The 24,533-nt window shown below is 34.5% G+C and overlaps 1 protein-coding gene across 1 annotated transcript in view; it reads right to left on the bottom strand.

Moving 5' to 3' along the window:
• The window catches only part of KIF27 (kinesin family member 27), a 76,018-nt gene that overhangs the window by 30,339 nt on the left and 21,146 nt on the right, over positions 1 to 24,533 (bottom strand). Inside the window, exons 6-11 of the mRNA XM_019750122.3 lie at positions 17,020 to 17,226; positions 10,393 to 10,562; positions 9,837 to 9,940; positions 8,355 to 8,510; positions 5,414 to 5,619; positions 2,732 to 2,929 (exon numbers count right to left, since the gene is read on the bottom strand). Coding sequence (XP_019605681.2) covers positions 2,732 to 2,929; positions 5,414 to 5,619; positions 8,355 to 8,510; positions 9,837 to 9,940; positions 10,393 to 10,562; positions 17,020 to 17,226 — 1,041 coding nt within the window. The remainder of the gene's footprint in view (positions 1 to 2,731; positions 2,930 to 5,413; positions 5,620 to 8,354; positions 8,511 to 9,836; positions 9,941 to 10,392; positions 10,563 to 17,019; positions 17,227 to 24,533) is intronic.

Below are 24,533 nucleotides of genomic sequence, written 5' to 3'. Positions count from 1 at the left end.
CTTTCTTCAAAAGAGCCCTGTGAGGCAAGTGTGACTAAGACCATTATAGATACGAATACACAGACTCCAAGAGGGTAAGTGATTTTCTCAATAAATGATCCACCTAGGAACTGAGAGAGCTGGGATTTGAATGTATGCTAGCCTGGCTCCAGAGCCCAGGCTGACACCACTAGTTCCTCCCTATCCCAATCCCTTCTCTAGAACTGCTAGGGGTACACGTCTGATGACTCTTGTGCTCACTATGAATGAAATGGTATCATTTTACCTTGTATTTCTTTCTATGCCGCCACATGGACAATGCATTTCAAAGCACTCTGAAAATGGGAAGTCCTATTCAAATGTTGGAAAGTTAGAAAGTTATTTAGAAAGTTGGCTTTATATACAGGGGGTGCCAAAAAAATGTATACACATGATTTGTAGTCATCTTTTGTTACTGGTATACATTGAGTATTACAATTTCAATAGTTTTTTCCTTTCTTAAAATGTGTATAGTCCATACTACCTAAGGCAATATATAAATTCAACACAATCCCTATCAAATTACCAATGACATTTTTCACAGAATTAGAACAAATAATCCGAAAATTTATATGGAACCATAAAAAACCCCGGATAGCTTTGGCAATCTTGAGAAATGAGAACAAAGTGGGAGGTATCATGCTACCTGACATCAAATCATACTACAAGGCTACAGTGATCAAAAGAGCATGGTACTGGCATAAAAACAGACACATAGATCAATGGAACAGAATAGAGAGCCCAGAAATAAATCCATGCCTATATGGTCATTGAATCTATGACAATGGAAGCAAGAATTTACATTGAGGTGAAGACAGTCTATTTAATAAATGATGCTGGGAAAACTGGACGGATACATACAAAAAAATGAAACTCGACTACCTTCTTATGCCATATACAAGAATAAATTCAAAATGGATTAAAGACTTAAATGTGAGACCCAAAACCAGGAAACTCCTAGAAGAAAATATTGGAAGTAAATTCACAGACATTACCTTTAGTAATATTTTTACTGATATATCTCCTCGGGCAAGGGAAGCAAAAGAAAAAATAAACGTGGGATTACATCAAACTAAAAAGTTTTTTCACAGCAAAGGAAACCATCAATAAAACAAAAAGGCATCCTGCTGAGTGGGAGAAGATATTTGCCAATGATACATCTGATAAAGGGTTAGTATCCAAAATTTCTAAAAAACTCACACAACTCAATAACCAAAAAAACCACAAACAACCCTATTTAAAAATGGGCAGAGGACATGAAGAGACATTTCTCTAAAATAGGGCATACAGATGACCAACAGACATATGAAAAAATGCTCAACGTCAGTAATCATTAGAGAAATGCAAATAAAAACCACAATGAGATACCACCTCACTCCTGCCAGTGGCTATCATCAATAAATCAACAAATAACATGTGTTGGTGAGGATACAGAGAAAAGGGAACCCTCGTGCACTATTGGTGAAATAGCAGATTGGTGCAGCCACTATGGAAAACAGTATGGAAATAACTTAAAAAAATGAAAATGGAACTACCTTATGACCCAGCAATTCCACTCCTGGGTATCTATCCAGAGAAACCCAAAAACTAATTCGAAAAAATATACGTACCCCTATGTTTACTGCAGTGCTATTCACAATAGCCAAGATATGGAAACAACTGAAATGCCCACTGCTAGATGATTGGATACAGAAACTATGGTACATTTATACAATGGAGTATTACTCTGCCATAACAAAGAATGCAATCTTACCATTTGCAACAACATGGATGGACCTTAAGAATATTATGCTAAGTGAAATAAGTCAGACTGAGAAAGACAAATACCATATGATCTCACTTATGTGTGGAATCTAAATTTAGAACAGATTAAATGAGCAAACAAAACAGAAATAGACTCAGAGAAATAGGAAAACTGTTGGTTGCTAGATAGGAGGAGGGAGGGGCTGGGGGAGAAGGTGAAGGGATTAGAAAGAGCAAATTAGTAGACAATATAGTCATAGGGATATGAAATACAGATGGGGAATATAATCAATAATGTAAATGTTATATAAGGTGCCAGATGGGCACTGGACTTATCAAGGTGATCACTTCATAGACTGTGCAGATGCCTGACCAATGCACTGTACACCTGAAGCTGAAGTAGAATAATACTGCATATCAACTATAAGAAAGAAAAAAATATATACATATATATGCACATACATATAGTCACGGGAGGTGTAGTACAGCATAAGGAAGCTATTCAATGGTATTAAAATAGTTATAAAAAATGTCAGAGAGGTAGTAGCTTGGGGGAGGGGGTTATCACTTTGTGAAAGGTATAAATATCTAACTATTATATTGCTTTGTACGCCTGAAACTAATAAAAAAAAATTTAACTCCACTCAATAGCTGTTTCGCCATGGGCATATTTATAAAAAAGCAATGTGTATACATTTTTTTGGCATCCTCTGTTACTTGTTTTTGACAGCCGCAGCAAAAGGCCCTAGTCTGAGAAATGGTATCACTGAACTTTCTTTTGTGAAGTCAAAACCTTCAAGACAGTACTCAGAATTCAATAAATAGGTTTTACTATGCAGATGGACAAAGCTTTAAAGTGAATGAGGACAGTAGCCAAAGACAGGCCAAATGAATCGTGACCTTAGCTTCCTTAGTGCTGAGTCATTTAACATTCCATGTTATGCTTAGCAGGAAAGTACGACAATATTACTTTGATTTTTTGTTGATCCCGCTTAATTTCTGTATCCAGTTGCTTCCTTTTTTCATTTTCTTCTTGAAGTCTTTTTTGTAGCTGTACCTTTTGGTATTTCATGTGATCTACACTCTGCTCTAGTTCATTAGCACGTTTCTCATTTTGAATCGAAAGTGATGCCAATTTCTTACTATTTTGTTGCTTCTTCTGTAAAACCTGGGATCATATGGAATATTTCAAAATGAAAAATTGCATCTCTCACAAATCTCAAGTAAAACTTAAACTTTTAATTCATAGGCAAGGATAGGCATTTTGCCTAGATTTTAATTCATTTTTGATAGATTCACAGTTGTTTTCTATATTTCTACTTTTACAATTGGGCAAACACCAGAATTTTCACCAGATATAACGAATGATGAGACTTCGTGATGCTGACAGCCAAACAGAACAAAATTGATCTCTTTGCTTTTTATTGAGTATTTAATTAAAGATATTATATATACATGGTGAAAATTAAAACAGTACAAAACTGAACTTATATTTAATTTTGACAGTAATTCCAATACTGGAGCAAAAATGATTAATACTAGTATTTTAGTGTATTCTCCAAATAATATTATTGAAAATACCAGTATAAGTACTGGAAATCTTATTTAAAAGTCAGATAGGTTGCCATTGTCTTTGCACTTATTCCACAAATGCTTAAAAGTGCACCTGTTAGCATTAAAATATTGATGCAGCAAATAACTATATATATCTAGACATAAATACAGATTTTAGATTTTTAAAATAAAAAAAATTATTTTACAAACTGAAATAACTACGTTATACAAAGAACGCTAGCATTTCAATATTTAAAATGGTATATGTTAGAATACTGAAAATCTTCATTGTTATCTCAATTATGTGACCATGAATAAGTTATTTTACCTTTCTAAACCTTAGCTTCCTCATTTATTGATGAGGTAAAAATACCCACTTCAAAGGATTAAGTAAGGATTAAGTAATACATACAAAACACCTGGCACGTCTATGGCACTTTGTAGACACTTAACAACTGGTAGCTACCATCCTCCTGTGCCTCCCCACCATCTTCATCAGCTTTATCATCCCCATCAGTTCTGCCTGGATATGTCAAAGGCACAGAAATTTTTAAAACTACATGGGAGTCTTGTTTCAGTTTGAGATGTTCCTTTTGAGCTTAACTTAAGTTCTGTGTCTCCTTTCCTTATCAGAAGCCTTAGCAGAAAAGGATGTGCAAAAAACATGGAAAATAAAAACATAATGATTCACAAACCCTATTAATAATCTTTCAACCTCAACCATTTTAGTTGTGTGAAATACAGAATATATAAAAATAATCTCTGCTAAATCCATAAACAAGGCTTAAACAGTAGATGCATAGGATAAACAAGGCTTAAATAGTCGATGCATAGGATAAATATAATAACCTCCTTGGAAAAGCAATAATCCGGTTATTACTTACTTAAAATGGAGTATAATATGAATTATAATTAGAATTGAAGCTAGAATATAAAACTATGAAATCATAAATAAAATTTCATAATAAACACAATAGTTACTTTGTTCTACTAATGTTTTGTTAAAATGAGTGCTGTTAGACATCACAGCCTTCATTTAAAGAGTCAAGCAGTGAAAAAGAACTGATCCCAGCACTCTCTGAGATGAGCATTGCTATAAGTGAAAGAAAGTATTCTGAAATAAAGTGGAAGGTGTGACATATACAACTACTGTGTCCTCCTTTAATCAGTTCAAACATTCAAGTCATGATATTTTAACTTGGTGTTGACTTGTGAGGCTACTTAGGTAAAAAATTTTAGTGGAGATGTCCAGATGTTTGAGGTGTCATTACAAAACCCTAGGAGAAGGGACTTTTTTGGTCTGTTCACCTCTGCATTCCCACGTAGCACAGGACCTGGCACACAGGAGGTATGCAGTGAACATGTATCTTGCTGAAAGAAAATAGCTGTGGAACAGTTTCAAAAATAAACAAACAATGTTTCTGAAGAAGTTACCTACAATTCCATTCTACTTAAGTGGGAATAATATGAAAACTACAAATTATGAAAAATAAATTTTAAAAGGCATTCTAGCAAATTCACTATAATCAGACTAATAAAGCATTCTAACCATACCAAAAGCATCTGAAAATGGCTTCATTACACGAAATCTCCATAATGGAATATTGCTCACAGAATAGAATTTTTAACTGTAGCTATTTCTGAGGTTACAGCTAAATTCACCATTAGGAAATTAAGAATGAGATACAGTACTCAAAGTTATTAACCTTTCTTAAACCAATCAGTTATGGTCTCAGAAAACTCTGAAATAGTTATCATTTCTTGAGTGTCTACGAAGTGCCATATATGTATCAGATGTTTTATGTGTGTTATTGAATCATTAATTTTTTTGTCCTTCAGAAAATGACACTATTTCTGTGGTTATTTTTATTTCTTACCATATGGTTTTTGATAAAAAGATTAAAATACTTCTTGAATGTAGAAATGTACTACAAAGGTTGACATTATGTAAACCTACCAGCACTCTGGAAAAGAAAAGTTGCTATACAGTTTGTCTTGCTGGTAAAAACTGAATCCTACCTTCTTCCCTAACCAGGTACAAGAATGCTCAAAAGCAAAAAGTTTTAACAAGTTTTCTCAATTACATTTTAAAAATTACCTGGACTTTTAACTTTGCAGCATCCATCTTTTTACGGAACTCCTTCTGTAACTTTACTTTCAAAGCAACATCAGAAAGATCTTTATTTTCCAGTTCCTGTAGCTGCTTTTCTGTTTCAATTAATTCGAATTTTGCCTGTTCTGCTTCGTGTGCAAGTTTTGTTACTTTCAGAGAATATTGTTTGCTTACAGACTTGGCATCATTACCTTTACCATAATAATAATAGTAAAAATAATTATAAATTATATAAAATAAAATGAAAAAGTGAAACATGAAAAACATAAAAATACTCTACTCTTAAAAATCCAGCTGGGCAATGTAATTATTTAAGGCATCACATTAAGAAACCAGCTGCCCCACCCATCCCCATCAAACACAACTTGGCCTCTTAATCATTAGTTCTTTAATGACTGTTTCCATCTGGTGTCATTTCAATCTTCATACTGGTTCTTTTCTGTGTTTTAGTGTGACATTTCTGATATTCTGAGTATGCAATTTAGCTCTGCTGGCATCAAACTCCAGTTAGAAGGATATGTGGGGTGACTCTTTGGCCTCTTGCTTACTACACTTTGACTTCCTATAATCTGTCACTCTGAATTCTTTTTTTTCTTTTACTATTATGAAAAATTTTCAACACACTAAAAAAAGTAGGGAAATAATATAATGAACCCTCATCACCTAGATTCCAGAGTTATCAAAATTTTGCCACATTTGCTTCATCTGTGCCTTTTTCTTTTGTTTTAATTTGCTTAAAAATTGTAAAGCAATCCCAGACGTCATATCCTCTTACCAAACATACTTCAATAAGCAGCTATACAAAATATCATTAACACACCTAACAATATGAATACCCACTAGTCCCAATTCTGACTTCCACAATTGTCTCAAAATGTCTTTTACAGTTGGTTTATTTTAATCACAATCCAAACAAGGTCCATGATACATCTGATTGTTACGTCTCTTAAGACTCTTTTAATCTAGAGTTGGTCCCCTCCTTTTTCATTCCATTGAACTTGTTAAAGATGAATTATTTTTAAATGCTTTTCTTATGAATGTTTAGAACACAGAGAAAAATAGAGTAAGATATTTCTATATGTCTCTTCATTCTAAGCCCAGTTACTGACCCTAAAAACTTGAGTTTAACAGTTCTGAATAGTCAATTGTCCCTAAACTAGATTAGCAAATTGGTGGCCATGAAAAATAAGTCCAGAGGTCATGGCATGAATCACCAGGGACAGTTTGTCTTACTGTTATACTGAAAATCTCTTAATTTTTTAATAAAAAATTGTTATTGAACTAAATGTGCTGTGAGTTTTTTTCTGGCCCTACAACTCTGATTACCTAACTTTAAAATACATACGACTACTATATTTTAATGAATCTAAGACCCTATAAACTGTTCAACACATCAATATTTTATGAACCACTAAGTAGAAAGGTACAGTGCCAATTACACTAATGACATGATAAAATGCTAAGATGCCACTGATTGTAAGGTGCATCCTGATTTCAGAGATATTAAAATGTGAAAAATGTGTATTAGAATCGATGAAATACACTATAGTTGAAGTTGTCACTGTTATTATTGTTGGCTGGAGTAGCTGCTCTTCAGGAGAAATTTTCATTGAGGCAGCTTTGAGAAGTAAGCACACACTGACACTTTTACTAGTCACCATTTCTAAGGGCCCTCAGGAAAGTTCCAAAATGCCCTTGGTTCTAATGAGTAAGAAGAGGACCTTCTATGTGTCCTCTATTTTAAGGCGACCAGGATGTGTATGCCAGGCTACAAAAGTGCTTGTTTAGTGAGATATCCCAAGGTGGGATAACCTATCTGAAAGAAAAACAGGTAGTACCTTGAACTCTTGGAAGTGGAGAAGCTATTTCAACCCCTAAATCAGTCCCTGGATACTCCTAAGAGAGGTTTACTGGCACAGGTCCTGCCTGTGAGGAAGGAGCACGGTCAAACTCAACTAACTCCCTGGGATATTGGAGCTGGGATGATGCACAGCACACACGTCACTAGGAATGAGGAAGGAAGACACTCTGGGACAGCAACTAGGGAGAGGAGGTTGAGAAAGGAGGTCCAACAGCCAGAAGGCAAGCCTGCAGGAAAGAGGAGGGAAACGGGAAGGCAGGTTTCCCCTTACTGACAGAGGAGTAAGGGGACTCACCATAATTCATGTAATCTGGGTATGATTACAGCATTGGCCTGGAAGAAAATCAAGATAATATTTCCTTCAGTTCCCCTAAACGTGACCAGAGTTGTTTTTCATTGGAGGTGGGGAAAAGAAATGCTGATATCTCTTATTCCTTCAAGTCTTTACTGAATTTCAAGGTAGTGAAGGCTCACAATTTGAGTATATTGAGGGGTGGGGAACCCAAAAAGCTTGAGACGTGCTTTTTAGGGCAAGTCTGATATGTGTATACCTGAGAGTGAGGAGAGGATATGGTGCATACACGGAACCTGTCAGAATTTGAGACTAAGGGGAAGAGCTAAAACCTTGGCTCACTCAAGAAAATAGCTCTTAAGAACAAATCCTTACATCTTCAGAGAAACAAAAATTAACTATGCTTAAATATAAAGTTTCTGATTAATGTTAAAAATGAACTATCCAAGAAATTGAAGACTAATAATTTAAAATAATTATTCAAATGAGTTAGAAAAGCATCTCATACATATTGCCAGATGCCTAGTATGTTTCTTAAAAAGTGGCAAAAAACATGAAGTGCCACAGCGTTTCAACACAGAATTCACATTGGTTAGAACAATTCATAGATGAATCCCAATATAACAAAGTTCTTTTAATAACTAACCTCCACATACTGGCTCTGGAACACACCTTGTTATACCAAAAGCTAAAGTAAATGTTACAACGTCAGAAACTATTTTATAATAGAAGCTTTTCTTTCTTATATAAGCTGGTTCACAGGATACTATTACCTGTTTTCATTAATTCTTTAATCAGATCTTCCTTCATCTTGATGTTAATTGTAAGTTCTCTCATTTTTTGTTTAGCTTCAGTAAGTATGAGTTCTGAATTCCTTAATTTTTGCAAATTCAACTCTTGACTCTCCTGAAGACATTCAAACTTTAAATCTTTAAAATGAAAGATACAAAACTCAGAAATAAAGCTATCTGCTCATAAAATTTTCAACAGGAGTAGAGCCAAAAAAGAAAAGCAGACACAGAAGCAGTCTAGAAGTAAAAGAGGAAGGAACAAACAGACAGGGAAGGAAAGAAAGGAAAAAAATGCACAGCAATTGGGACTTTAGTTTTCTAGCTTATAGTAAGAGTTTTCCTTTCCTAAAAAAAAAAAAAAAAAAAAAATTATATATATATATATATATATATATATATATATATATGCTTTAGTCATATTCCCTAGTTTCTGATAGTTTCTCATTGCCCGTAGATATTCTAAAATTTGAGTTTTTAATTTGAGTTATTTAAGAAAGATGTAAAATCTCCAGGTGGGTAGAGGGTTGAACTTTTTTCCTATTAACTTCTAGTTTTATTGTAATCAAAGAATGTAATCTACAGTAGACTACTCAGAGTGTGGGCCAGAACTTTTTGTTACTATCTTACACTAGAACATAAATCAACTCTGTCACTGTTTTGGTTCAGTTGAACTTTTTTTTTCATAGTGAGACTTCCTCAGTCTAGTGCACTGATTTACATTCTAGCATAAGTTTCTTAACTGGTTATAGACCAGTAACAAACAGTTCAAGAATGGCTACTTGACTAACACTTATCCATACTATTCATACATTTTAAAATTTGTTTTATTTGTAACAGAGTCAATTTTTTGTTAAATATTGTATGCATAGGCTCTTAAAAATGTTCTCTATTTTCATAGTGTAGGACATATTTATATTCTCTGTACTCTCACTTTTGGTGCTTTTACCACTCATAGGCCAAGATAAATGAGTTAAAATCTACTATAGTTTTTTGCAACATAAACATTTTATTCTGTAATTTGATGCATAAAATTCTCAATTGTGTCCTCGAACATTATGAGCACCCATACACTAATCTGGCTTCAATCCCAAAAACATCACTAATGGTAGGCATGTGTGCCAGTGAAGCAGGAAAGCAGACCACCTAATAAATTACTTAAGATGTATTTTGAAGTAGTCAAGAGTACAATGCATACCAACATAGGCTTGAATGTAAAAATCCCTATTTTGAGAGATTTAGCCTGTAACTCTAGCCAAATTGATTGGTGGAAAGAAATTATCTTATTAAGGAGTGAAAATGAGAAGGTAGAACAGAGAACATAAGGGGATTTCTTCCAATAAGCAAAGCACTCCTAACAAGTTCCTGCCTTTGAGGATTCCCAGATGCTTCTTAAATTACTGACTGAAGAGAAAGAAAAGTGTCTCATAAACATGAGATCTAAATTACTTAAGAAAGTCTGTGTACCTTCATTCCCCAAACTTGACTTTTGTGTTTGATCATCAATATCATTCAATTCAACAAGAGGACAAACAGAGACTGGCTTTTGAATCCATGAGCGACTTCTCTGTCTAAAAAAAAAAAAAAATAACAGGATCAAAGGTAACTTGTGTGTGTTTGCTAATCTGCTTTCAAATTAACTTCCTCAAAAAGTGATAGTAATGATTAAAGAATTGTTAATTATATAAAAATAAACAGAATTTTACTAATATTCCCACCCATGTTGGAACCAGTGGAAAATTCATTATGTTTGTTGCCATTCTGGCAGCAGAATCAGGATATCCAAAAACATTTTCTTTGAAAATTAAAATCCAACTATAAAAACTCTAAAAGCAAAATTATTTTTCAACTTAAGACTGATGATTTGTCTTCAAACACTGGTTTCGTAGTACATTAGCTGACAGTACATTTAGCAAAAACTACCTACTGTTGTTATATTAAATGGAAAACATGCACTCTAATGAAAAAAGCCTACATCTGTATATATTTATACATTTATTAAGTCAGTCTATATTTCACACACCTCATTTCAGATTTCTCTTGGCCTTCTAATTCTTCATCATCACTGTGATCAGAAAACTGGCAGTGGAGGACTTCATCTTGTTCTTCTATGTGACCCAGCAGCATCTGACTTCGTGTCCGAAATCCGGCAACTACTCGATCCAGAGAGTACACAGAAGGACTTGTGTAGACCTTACAAGTGATTCCCCCACCCAACAACAACAACAAAAAATGATTTTTAAAATGACCATTTTTAATCTTATTACTCAAAATGTTTTTAAGAGGTTATAAGATAGGTACACTTAAAATATCCAATCACTAAAAATATGCATCACACACCCCCAAAAATGTCAAAATTCATTTCACAATACTATTGTCCTCATGGACACATATTTCTTCCAGAATCCACACATCTCTTCCTTTGCTAGAATGCTCTTCTATCTTCTACTATAGCTCCAAGGAAGTAGTATTCAACAATGAAACCGAAGAGAGGCATCAATGAAAACATCACAGCTCTTAAAACAGCACAGGCACTCCCCAGTGAACATCACGCCCATATACAGTGTAATAGGAGGGAACTGGGAAACAGTTGGGAACACTTGGAGAATTGTGGTGTTGCTAAGGGTCTGCATCCTCCTCCATCCAATCCAAATCCACCAAACGAAGAAATCCACAGCCATCACCACTCCCTCCACTAAGGCAAAATATTTTCAATTTGGAAATCCAAATGTATTTACTCACTTTATATGTGGTGGTTAGCATAGCTGAATTAATGCTAAGTAACATACTTAATATGTATCATAGGATAGTTACATGTTCAGGGGCTAGCCTAGGCACTTTCTACATTATAACATGCTTCTATTGGCAACGTACCTTGAATTCTCACAAATGAGCTTGGAAAACAACAATGAATTAGAAATTGCCTTTTTACTTTTATTCTAGTTTCCGTTACCAAATATTTCTTTTCGTCACCTCTCTGTAACCAAATCTCAAGGTAATTTCTCAAAAAAGGTAAATAATAATCTTAGAGGGGATATTAAATTATTTAATATAAATAATTGTAAGCTATTAAAACTATAATATATAGTGAAGTGTGTATATTACATGGTGTTTGAGATTCAATTAACATAGGTTCCTCATGTACCCTCTCCCAGAAAAGCCTACCTGATTCTATATCTCATTTGTGCCTCTGCTGTTGGTCACCTAGTAAGACCATCTGACACATTAGCACCGTGATGGATAGGGGGGTTAAGTTTTCTAGGTGGCCCTCCAAGTTCTGAGGTTTAGGGGAGGGAGAGGGGAATTATTTACAGAAGAACCAATTCAAGAAGTATTTATCTAACAAACACAATGTACCCAGTATGGCCATTTGCCCCTTAACTGATAGGCATCAAGGTTTCTCTGTCAGGGAGGTGGGAATTATTTCAGAAGAAAATTAAATTTTTTGTTCAGACTCAAACTTTGTTTTCTGGGATTGCAATATGCTTTTAAAATTTATTTTTACAAAGAAAGCTAAATGACCCAGCTTAATAATGAACACTAAATAAGTTCTGCTACAATGAGTAACATTTAGCAAATTAATTCAACAGTCATTCCACCCAACACAATGTTTTTTTGCCCCTTCCAGGCTCATAAAGCCTTTTATAATCCAGCCCCTTCTTTCCTAGGTATTGGGTTCTGCTTCCCCCTGTTGCTTCTGTATTCCATTAGCTCTCCAATAGGGATATTTTAGCATTTTCAACCATATTCCAAACAGTACTGATCACATGTAAATATTCAAATAAGCTGAGTAATAATTCAGATAACAGAATTACACGGCCACAGGGATAGAGAAAACTTGAAAGGTTACTGAATTAAACTATCTATCCTATGTTTGACTCTCTTCTGTAATATTGTAAATTATCGTTTAACCTCTGCCAGAACATATTCACTGTGGGGGTCCCTCTGGGGCCTCTCATATTATTGTTGGCAGTTATCACTAGTAAGTCCTTCTTTATATCCCCTTAGCACTTTTCTCATTGGTCCCAATTCTAGAGACAAAGTCTAACAATAATGGTAGACCTTCAAATATAAAAGGTGCCAAAAAAATGTATACACATTTTAAGAAAGGAAAAAACTGTATTAAAATTGTAATACTCAATATATATCGATAACAAAAGATGAATACAAGTCACGTTTGACTTCTGCAATTACAAGAGGTGCTCAAAGTGGTTACTGTCAGCATCCAGACACTTCTGATTACAGCATTTTCAACCATATTCTATATCTGGTAGACTTCTGTGGCGGGAGTGTAAACTGTTCCAACACCAGAGCAGAAGACGCAGGACTTGTTGCTGTGCGAGGCGTCCCAGCTCTTCCCTTATGCACATCACACATAGCACCATGCATCTCAGACTTATCACAAATACGTGCAATTGTGAAGCGTGTTGAAGGTTCTGTTGCATACGCATACCTCCATTGTCGTTGTACTTCCACAATGTTCTCGAATTTCAAATACCACTTCAGAATACAACTTCGACAACTGTTCTTCCACCATTTTCTTTGACTGTCCTGCCTGTCACATGGTGACACTAGCATTCATTTGATTAATGCCATCTTTGAGCGAACGTCATACTACACATTGCTACCATAATTCAATTAAACTTCAAAAAGTAATACACAGATAACATCTCTTAAAATGTGTATGCATTTTTTTGGCACCCCCGGTATTCAGTCATCATTTGACTAAATCTTGAGGTACTTCAGATTTTCCCCAAGGTCTTTCAGCAACTTGGTTTTTCTCTGAAAATAATCTAATTTGACTTTAAATGTTGTACCCAGACATTCTAAATTCTATGATAAGATAATCCCCTCTCATTAGTGACACATTTGATTTTGTTTCATCAGATGTGCTGCTACTTTGCTTAACTCATTCACCAAAGATTGTGGCTTCCACATGTTTAAATTTATAGTTTCATTTGAGATTTAATTTGTCATTTTGCTACTATGAAGTTGGTGTATTGTGCTGGAATGAGCTGCTTAGCTTGCAAAGGAACCTGGTCAAAGCTCAGTAGACATATCTTCTCTTGTGTTCTGCTATGTTTGCTCTTCACCATGAGCAACTACCGTGTTTCCCCGAAAATAAGACGTAGCTGGACCATCAGCTCTAATGAGTCTTTTGGAGCAAAAATTAATGTAAGACCTGGTCTGATATTACATTATATAAGACCGGGGATATGATATGATATGACATGATATGACATGACATGACATGACATGACATGACATGACATGATATGATATGATATTAAAGACCCAGTCTTATATTATAATAAAATAAAACTGGGTCTTATATTAATTTTTGCTCTAAAAGACGCATTAGAGCTGATAGTTCAGCTATGTCTTATTTTCGGGAAAACATGGTATGTATGCAAAAAAGTAATTAAGAAACCACACAAAAAATTAATTATTTTGTGAGAAAAAAAGGGGCCTTTATGTAAGACATAAAATCTCACTGAAAACTGAAGAGGCTGTTAACCTTTAGTGTGGGGTTATGCACAGGAATTTTGTGACCAAAAAAAAGTAATTCATTCAGGAAAAAAAAAAAGATTTTACAAATATTCCACTTCTGTGAATTTGGAGATCCCAGGAGGTTTTTAAAATACATACTTCAAGAATATTTTGGCTGGTTTTCTTAGTATATAATTATGTCAAGTACTGAAAGTGATACTGTATACCTATTGCTTTTATTTCCTTTTCATTATACCATAGTTCATCAAATCTAAAATGCCATCAACTGTAACACACACCATTATTTTTATACCACCAAGAAAAAAAAAAGCTGTCAAACTATGACATGCCATCAATTTTAAAACATATCCTGCCATCATAGATGATAAAAAGTGAAAAAAATAGGTGAATCTTACAATCAATGAAATATGACACATTTTCATTAGCATAAACCTAAGTAATGACTGGAACCACCGTTGTAATTTTTTTCTTTTCAAAGTGCTTTTTTAGTATTTATAGCACTGGCTCTTGGCTTTAATTACATCATAGTTACTGTGTTAAGGAAGTAGAAACCTATTATATTTTTTTTTGTAAGTTTAAAATCCAGATTCGATTTTGCATTTCATCAGAGGAGTTTTTGGTATCTATTGAGACAAATGAGTTTTTCTCTTTTTCATGTTAATTTGATACATAATAGTAATACTTTTTATTTTATTTTACCTGTATACTATTTAGTGGTGAGGGATAATTTCTTTAGGATTTCTGCATAAGTAGATATGTCCGATAATTCCATTTTGGTGTTTAACTTTTCAGATTAAGAAAAAGTTGACAACAAATGTGCAGCAATAGGAAAAAGTACACAATGGTACGTACTTGGGATAAATATTATTCAACCATTAAAAATCATGATATATTATAGAAGAATGTTTAATGACTGTTAAATGTTCATGATATATTAAGTGAGAAAAGCTAGTAACGAAAGTATATGTATAAATATAACATGAATAATACATTTTTTAAATAAGTAAGATCTTTTCACTCTTTCTTTCCAATATGTGTAAATAAGCATGTAAGACATAAAATAAAATTCTTTCTGTAATCAATTTAAAAATTGATTAAGCTACTCTTCCCCTTTTCTTTTGAAAGTATTTTAAGTTGAGGAAGTATTGCTCTTATCAGACTATTTTTACTTCAAGAAAATATCAGAGCTAAACTCTAAAAATATAATTTTAGAGTCAAAAAATATAAGCTAGACTTCTGCCACGGAGACAGAAATCCAGGAGAAAATGAAATGGTATTTCAGATGTCCTCACCAGCTTAACTTAGCTAGTTTTGGTATTCGATGTGAGATCTCTTAGAACAAGCGAGCAGCAAATAGGACTTGAACAAGTCTTGCCATACTATGTGTCTTCCCATGCAAGCCTGCCTTTCCACATCTGCTGCAAAAACTAGGCCAAGCAAGAGACGTAGCCGGGACTCCTGGATACACAGTAAGAGAGAACTCTTAAAACTGCTTGCCTGATCGTATGACCTTTGCATCTTCCTCCCTTTCACCTTCTTTTAGTGGGCGACAAGGGTTCTTTGGGGGGGTACAAAGAAAATTTTAAAAACAAAACAAAACTAAGAATTTGCTAATTCAAAGCAATAACATGGAAGTCTTTATTCTAGTCATGTCTGTTTTAGGTCTAATCAAACTAGAGATAAGAATAGAAGGGCCTAACCCTTTTCAAGAACCCATGGAGCTCTATCTCCTCAAAGAGTTTGTGTGTGAGTGTGTGCGCATGCACATGTATGTCTAGTAAAAAAGATAAAAAAACACACACACACACACAAAAAAACAGAGAGCAAGAGAGAATAAATATGTGTAACTTTGTAATCAGGAAAAAAACCAAATGCTACTTTTAAAAAATAAAAGAATGGACAGAAAGAGGAAATTCTCTCACATAACTAGCCAACACTAAAAAAAGAAGAAAAATGTAAATATAGAAGACTTGATATATAAGTATTAAGTTGAAATAACAGACAACAAATTTGAATCGTGCGAACAATCTCTTTCTTCCTAAATGTTCAACGTAAATTTACCATGTATTCAACCATAAGGAAAATGTCAATAATTCTACAAAGTAAAACCAAAATAAATAACAACAATGGTTTCAATTTTAAAAGTCAACCACTCAAAATAAAAACCATCCAGGTAAGGACACCATCTGTCTTACTCTTATCCGGGCCAGAGGCACTGAGCCCGGGACATAGTAGAGGCACCCCATGGGCATGTATTGAGGACGCAATGTGCAAGGCCCTTTTGGAGTAACCATCTCACGTGCATCTTCCGTACGCCCCCATGTTTCCCTCCTTCAGACAGATAAGGAACCTGGTGCTCACACAGGTCTAGTCATATGTAGGCCTTTACAATAAAGCTGAATATATGTGGGGTTAGTAAATATATGCATATACAAATATATGCCCAGGTCTGCCTGACTGCAATGTCTATGATACCTCACATATTTCTTATCCCTTTGACTGTAACCATCACATATATCTCAAACAAATCATGTCCCTTCATAAAATTAAGAGAAACCAAAATTCATGAATCTGCTAATGTCTTTTCCATAGTAGAGATTACCAGATGATGTTTTTCAAGAGAAATGTATGTGCATATATTTACTACCCCCACATATATTCATAAATAAATAAAAATTAAAACATAAGTTTATACTGATGTTTATACAATTTTGATTATGTAAGCTTGGCAAGACTGAGTAACATATAAATGTCATTTTGAAAATAATAAGACAAACCAAATAAGTCAAAATAAATACCTCCAACCTCATATCAAGTTGGTGTGGTTAAAGAAAGAAAAAAATTCATAAAGATATCAGACTTAGTCAAGTCTGAAAATATGATGCAAAGGATAGCTTTTCTTCTTTGATGAATGTAGACATTATCTTCAATTATTCCTCGCAAATACAATGATACATTCTCCTACTTATTAACTTTTTATTAAAAAGAAGCACGATTAAAAGAATATACAAAAGTCCATGAAACCAAACATAAACCAAACTGTACCTGCTGAGACTGTACAAATATACTGTGATATTATATTACACATAATATTATTTTTAATCTCAAAATAAGAAAGACATTAATGTTTAGACTTTACCTTCCTGGCATCTGGTCTTGCTGGGACATAAATATAATGCCCCAAATGAGTATCAAACGGTACAGTATATGGTCTTTTTTCAGGTATCCTGGCATCTGGCCCATCTCCACAAGTATCCTTAACTGAAGAAGTCATTGACAGGTTAAGTTTTGTTAGTTCTTCACTCAGTTGATCCACAAGAAGTTGTTGTTCTATTATCTTTTCATTCTTTGTAGAAGAGAGATGAAAAATTTAAAAATAGAGAACCTCAGTACATGTGTAGATAATGATTAAAAATAAATTACACATTGACCAAAATCACAACTACCTTAATAGTATAAAGCAAAACGTCATTTATCCAAAGATTAGCCTTCTGGTGTTTACAAATATCTAGGACCGTTCTGAGTGGTAAAAACTTTGGAATAGTAAGCAGCAACAAACATAGCATAGAGTTAAATACTTTAAAAAAAAATGCCTCATACACTGTGATTGGTTAGTTTGCCAACCTGAAGCACTCTGATTAGCTGATCTTTATAAAAGTTTGGGCTTTCTGAGTGAAATCCAAGAAGTAAAGAGACAAAAAAGTTGAAAAGTAGAGGAAGAGTTGCAAATAGCAGAGGTGGCAGCAAAGAAGATAGAAAGTGGCAACAGGTGCAGTGAAGTGAAAGCTTTTACTCAGTGAAAAAGAAAGCCAAAAGCACAAAGAGATAGAGGATAGGCAACTGACAGTCCTGGGAGAAAGGAGAACCTGGAAATCAAAGGCAGAACAAATTGTGTGTACTGTAGTGTGTGTGTGTGTGTGTGTGTGTGACAGAGAGAGAGAGAGAGAGAGAGAGAGAGAGAGAATGAATTTACCTTTTTATGTACCTTCTAAAGAAAAATTTTAAAGTATATTCAATCCATAAAGCTCTAACATCAATCTTTGTTTTATAAGCACAAAATTATATAAACAAGAAACTGTCATTCATCTTAATATTTCACATGGACTACAATGTTTAAATGAGGTAAAAAAAAACCCTTAAGTTTCACTGCGTTAATGCTGAGCTATAAAAATACAGCCTTAATAAAAAGTCATGCATGCAGATAATTTAAATATACAACACAATGGAACATAAGTTGAGGGTGGGTGTTAAATGGAGTCCTTACACTGTTTGGCAAAAGGGTAAAAATACCAATTAATATTAGACTTTACTAAGGCAAGGGTGCAAGGTATACTCTTTAGGATAACCACTAAAAAAAGAGTAAAAGTACAACTTCTAAGTTAATGAAGTAAAAACTGAAAATACACAATCCAAAAGAAGGTAAGAAAGGACAGAAAAGGGAACATAGAGCAGATAGGATAAATAAAAAGCACAACAGTGGGATTATAACTGAAATATAATAGTAACAATGTTAAATTCATAAATGAATTAAGTAATCCAATTAAAAGATAAAGACTGTCAGAGAAGATTATAAAATTACCTGACCTGCTGCTTACAAGAAACAGAACAAAAATAGACACAGAAAAATTAAAAATAAGATGGAAAAAGATACATAATACAAATACTAATCACAGGAAAGTTGGCATAGCTATATTCATATCAAAGTAGACTTCAAAGAAAAAACCATTACAAGTGATAAAAAGAGGTAAAAAATGATAAAAACGTCAACCTACCAGGATGATGTAACAATTCTACATTTCTATGTACTTAATAAAACAGCTTCAGTATATATAATGCAAAAACTGTCAGTACTTCATGGAGAAGACAAATCCAAAATCATAGAAGATTTTAACATCACTCTAAATTACTGATATAATAAAAGACCCAAAAAATGAGTAAAAATATAGATTTGAATAACAAGATTAACAGAATTAACAGCACCCAATGATTGCAGGATACACATTCTTTTCAAGCACATTTGTAATACCTACAAAAATTGGCCTCATGCTGAGCCATAGAGCAAGTTTCAACACATTCAAAGAACTGAAATCATAGGCACCACAATTCAACTAAGATAAAAATTAATCAAAAGAAACCATCCATGTGTTGGAAATAAATCATCTATATAACCCATAGGTCAAAGGAAAAAAAGACAATAAACATCAGGAAATATGTGGGGCGGCCAGATGGCTCAGTTGGTTAGAACGCAAGCTCTGAACAACAAGGTGCCGGTTCGGTTCCCACATGGGCCAGTGAGCTGCACCCTCCACAACTAGATTGAAGACAACCAGCTACTGCTGAGCTTCCAGAGGGGCAGCCGGATGGGTCAGTTGGTTAGAGTGGGAGCTCTCAACAGGTTGCCGGTTCAATTCCTGTATGGGATGGTGGGCTGCGCCCCCTGCAACTAAAGATTGAAAACTGTGACTGAACTTGGAGCTGAGTGCACCCTCCACAACTTGACTGAAGGACAATGACTTGGAGCTGATGGGCCCTGGAGAAACACACTGTCCCCCAATATTCCCCAATAAAAAATGTTTTTAAAAAAATTAGGAAATATTTTCAGCTGAATGTGGAGTTCAGGTAAAGATAAACATAGGAGGAAATATATAATTTTAAATGCATGTATTGTAAAATAAGAAAGGCTAAAAAAAAATCAATGAACCTAGGTATCTATCCGGAGAAATCCAAAACTCTAATTCAAAAAACTTTATGCACTCCTATGTTTATTGCAGCACTATACACAATAGCCAAGACATGGAAACAACCGAAATGCCCATCGGTAGATGACTGGATTAAGAAACTGTGGTACATTTATACAATGGAGTATTACGCAGCCATAAAGAAGAAAGACATCTTACCATTTGCAACAACATGGATGGACCCAGAGAACATTATATTAAGTGAAATAAGTCAGACAGAGAAAGACAAATACCATATGATCTCACTTATATGTGGAATCTAAAGAAAAGAATAAGTGAATGAACTAATCAGAAATAGTTTTGGAGACATAGGGGAAAAACTGAGGGTTGCTAGATGGGAGGGAGGTGGGGATAAGAGGAAAGGTGAGGGGATTAGAAAACAGTCAGTAACCACAAATGGTCACGGGGTTTTGAAAATTAATTTGGGGAATGTAATCAATAATGTTGTAAAGATTTTGTAGGGTATCCTATGGACACTTGTCCCATTAGGGAGACCACCTCAGGGATGATGTAGATGCCTGATCACTGCATTGTACATCTGAAGCTGAAGCTGAACAATAATGAATGTCAACTACAAGTATGTGTGTCTGTGTGTGTGTGTGTGTGTGTGTGTGTGTGTGTGTGTGTATGTATATACTTACAAGAAGCAGAGTACAGCATTAGGAATAGAGACAGTGGAAATGTAATGGCTGTGTGCGATGTCAGAGGGATAGTGGATGGGGGGAGGGGGGCTCACACAGTGTGAGGGATATAAATGATAAATGTCTAAGTATTACTTTGTCTTGTGCACCTGAAACTAACAAAAAAAAATCAAAAAAATATCAGTGAAGTAAGCACCCATCTAAAGAATTTAAAAAATAGCATAAGGTGCCCCCACAAAAAGCAGGAAAAATTAAATTATAAAGATAGGGGCAGAAATTAATATAATAGTAAACAAACATATTACTAGAAAAGACTGCCAAAGTCAAGAATTGCCTCTTTGAAGAGACTAATAAATTGATAAACCCATGGTGAAGTTGATGAAGGAAAAAAAGAGTGAAGGTACATGTAACCAGGAATGAAAAAGGGGATATCACCAAATATCTAAAGACATTAAAGAGATAAGAGACTATTATAAACTTATGCCAATAAATATGAAAACTTAGATACAGTAAGGTCAGATTCTTAAGAAAAATAAACCTTATCAAAATGGGGGCAAAAAGAAAATATGATTGAACTCATAATCAAAATGCTCACACACACAAAATTCCAGTCCCAAATGTTGCACAGGTGAATTCAACCAAACACTTAAGGAAGAAATAACACTTTTTTCACACACTCTTCCATCCAAAGCACAAAAAAAAGAGGGAACACTACCTAACCTACATTATGATGCTAACATAACTTGCTATAATATCTGACAAGGCTATTTTGAGAAAGGAATATCTAGGTCAATCTCACATGTGAATAAACATGCTAAAATCCTAACAAAAATAATAGCAAATCAAATCAAGGACATTTGTAAAAAAGAACATAGCAGACCTGTCTCCTTAGAAAGAACTGCTCACGAGGTAGTCAACTGGATGGTGTCTGGGAACTTGGCTCCTGAGAGGGTTCCCAATACCCTAACTGATAAGAGGGGCTTACTGTGCTCAGATTGTTTGTGCAGACAATGTGGTCTATGTTGAACAACTGCTTTCCTTGTGGTTGTCTGGAATTTTTATACAAGCTGGGCGGAGAGTGCCTTCATTAACAGTCCTCAATAAAAACTGTAGGCACTGAGTCTCTTCTGAGTCTCTCTGGTAGACAACATTCACATGTGTTGGCACAATCATTGCTGGGGGAATTAAGCACATCCGTGTAACGCCATTGGGAGACAACTCTTGCAATTTTGTTCCTTGGTTTCCTTCAGACTTTGCTCTATGTACCTCTTCCCTTTCCTAATCATTGCTCTCCTTCCACCGTAATAAATGTTAGCTATGAGCATGACTATATGCTGAGTCCTCCTAGTGCATCATCCAACCTGAGGGTGGTCTTGGGGACCCCTGACACAACAATACATCGTGACCAAAAAAAGCGTTTATTCTAAGAATACAAGAATGCTTTAAAAATTTAAAAATCAATATAATTCACCACATTAACAGAAAGAGAAAATTCATGATAAAGAAAAATCATCTGATAAAATTCAGTATCAATTCATAATAAAAATTCTCAGCAAAGAAATTTTGCTTATTCTGATAAAGGGTAAATAAAAAACTACCTAGAGCAAGCATGGTACTTAATAGTGAAATGTTGAAAGCTTTTCCTCTATGGTTGAAAAGAAGACAAGGAAGCTTGCTATTACCACTTGTATTCAACATTGCGGTGAAAATCTCAGCCAATGAAGAAAGGTAAGAAAAAGAAATAAAAGGTATAAGCATTATGAAGGAAGAAATAAAACTGTCATCATTTGCAGGTGATGCAATTGTAAAGGAAAATAAAAAAAATTACATAAATATTACAATTAAAAAGTGAATTTAAACTGACTTTGGATGGTGAGCACACAATGTGATATATAGATGGTGTATTATAGAAATGCACACTGGAAACCTATGGAATTTTATTAACCATTGTCATCCCAATAAATTTAACTAAAATAAAATAAAATACACATTAAAAAAGAATCTAAATCGTAAGGGGTGAAAAGCAGCTCTTGTGAGGGCTCAGGCAAGAGACAGAAAAATACTGGCAGTTACCTTATTTTTCATGAAGAAACCAGAACTGAGCTTTGCCAAGCAGACAGCTATGAGCTCACTGGTCTGAAATAATTACTCACTGAGACTTTTCCCCAAGACAGAAAAAAATGGGTTTTCTGTAGGAAATGTAACTCAAATATTGATTTACAAGATTTTACTTTTTAAATCAGTAATCAGTACCCTATGCCTGTACTTGGGCCTTACAAAGTTCTTAGTTATATTCATTGACAAAGTAGAAGATTTAAAAGAAAATAAATATTCAACCAAAAAAAGTGAATTTAGTCAATTTGTTGGATATATCAATACACAAAAACCAATACATCTACACATACCAACAAACAATTGAGAAAATGAAATTTTAAAGATTCCATTTAGTGACATAAGAAAATCAAGTACCTAGGAATGAGTCTAACAAAAGATGTGCAATACTATATATACATGCACACACACAAACCATTATTGAGAAAAACAAAACGAAACCTAAGTAAATGGAGGAATATACCATGTTCATGGATTACAAGACTCATAATCAAAAGATGTCAATTCTTGGGCCGGCCCGGTGGCTCAGGCAGTTAGAGCTCCATGCTCCTAACTCCGAAGACTGCCGGTTCGATTCCCACATGGGCCAGTGGGCTCTCAACCACAAGGCTGCCAGTTCAATTCCTCGAGTCCTACCAGGGATGGTGGGCAGCACCCCCTGCAACTAAGATTGAACACGGCACCTTGAGCTGAACTGCCTCCCGGATGGCTCAGTTGGTTGGAGCATGGGCTCTCTACCACAAGGTTGCCGGTTCAACTCCCGCAAGGGATGTTGGGCTGCGCCCCCTGCAACTAGCAACGGCAACTGGACCTGGAGCTGAGCTGTGCCCACCACAACTAAGACTGAAAGGAAACAACTTGAAGCTGAACAGCACCCTCCACAACAAAGATTGAAAGGACAGCAACTTGACTTGGAAAAAAATAAAAGTCCTGGAAGTACACATTGTTCCCTAATAAAGTCATGTTCCCCTTCCCCAGTAAAATCTTTAAAAAAAAAAAAAAAAAAAAAGACGTCAATTCTTTCAAAATGGATCGATCTATAGATTTAACACAATCCCAACCAAAATCACAAAAAGGTTTTACGTTTCCTTTTTTTGTGGCCTTTGACAACTGATTCTAAAGGTTAGGGTAACAAAGCAGAAGGCCTTGCTCTACTGAATATCTAGACTTATTATGAACCTACAATAAATAGGAAATGTGATATTGGCTCTATGATAGACAAACCAACAGGATACAACAGGAATTCCAGAAACAGACAATAAATTCAGGCGCAAATCACCTTGATTTATGACAAAGAAACCACTCAGACCAGTGGTAAAAGGATGGTCTTTTCAATAAATGATGCTGGGACAAATGGATATCTATATGGAAAAAAAAAAAAAGAATATTGACATTTACTTTACCCCAGAGACAAAAATCAAATCCAGGAGTACTGTAGAGCTAAATGTGGAAGATAGAACAATAAAGCTTCTGGAAGATAATATAGAAAATATCCTCAAAGGAAAGGACTGGGATAAGGAAAGTCTTGTTAAATAGTGCACAAACATCATTAACCACAAACAAAAAGGTTGTTGAATTTGATTACAATATATCTTCTCATCAAAGGACATCATTGAGAGTAAAAAGCTATAAAGAGAAAAGAATATTTGGAACTATATAACTGACAAAGAGCTCATACCAAGAATATATAACAAAGTCTGCAAGTTAATTTAAAAGACACAGTCCAACAGAAAAATAAGCAAGAAACTTGAATGAGTATTTCACAAAAAAAAGGTATCCAAATAGCCAAAAAACATGAAAAAGTACTCACATTCAACAGTCATTAGGGAAATATAAATTAAAACCACAATAAATAATACTACATACCTACCAGATTGCCTAAGGTTTAAAAATTAACAATAACAAACGTTGGGGTGATCACTTTGTAATTTATATAAATGTCTAATCACTATGTTGTACACCTAAATCTAATATAATTTTGCATGTCAACTGTAGTTGAAAAATTAAAATTAAAATTAAAAAACAACAACAAATGGCAAGCATTGGAACAGCAGGAATGCTTATATTGTGCTAGTGTGAGTGTTAATTAGAAAATAGTTTGGTATTATTTACTAAAATTGAAGATTTGTCTACCCTTTGACCTAGGCACAAATCCAAAAGAA

The sequence above is a fragment of the Rhinolophus sinicus genome, chromosome 16 (assembly GCF_057876585.1).
Source record: "Rhinolophus sinicus isolate RSI-liver-muscle chromosome 16, RSI-T2T, whole genome shotgun sequence".
Taxonomy (NCBI): Eukaryota; Metazoa; Chordata; class Mammalia; order Chiroptera; family Rhinolophidae; genus Rhinolophus; species Rhinolophus sinicus.
This window is presented reverse-complemented; position numbering and strand designations above follow the sequence as displayed.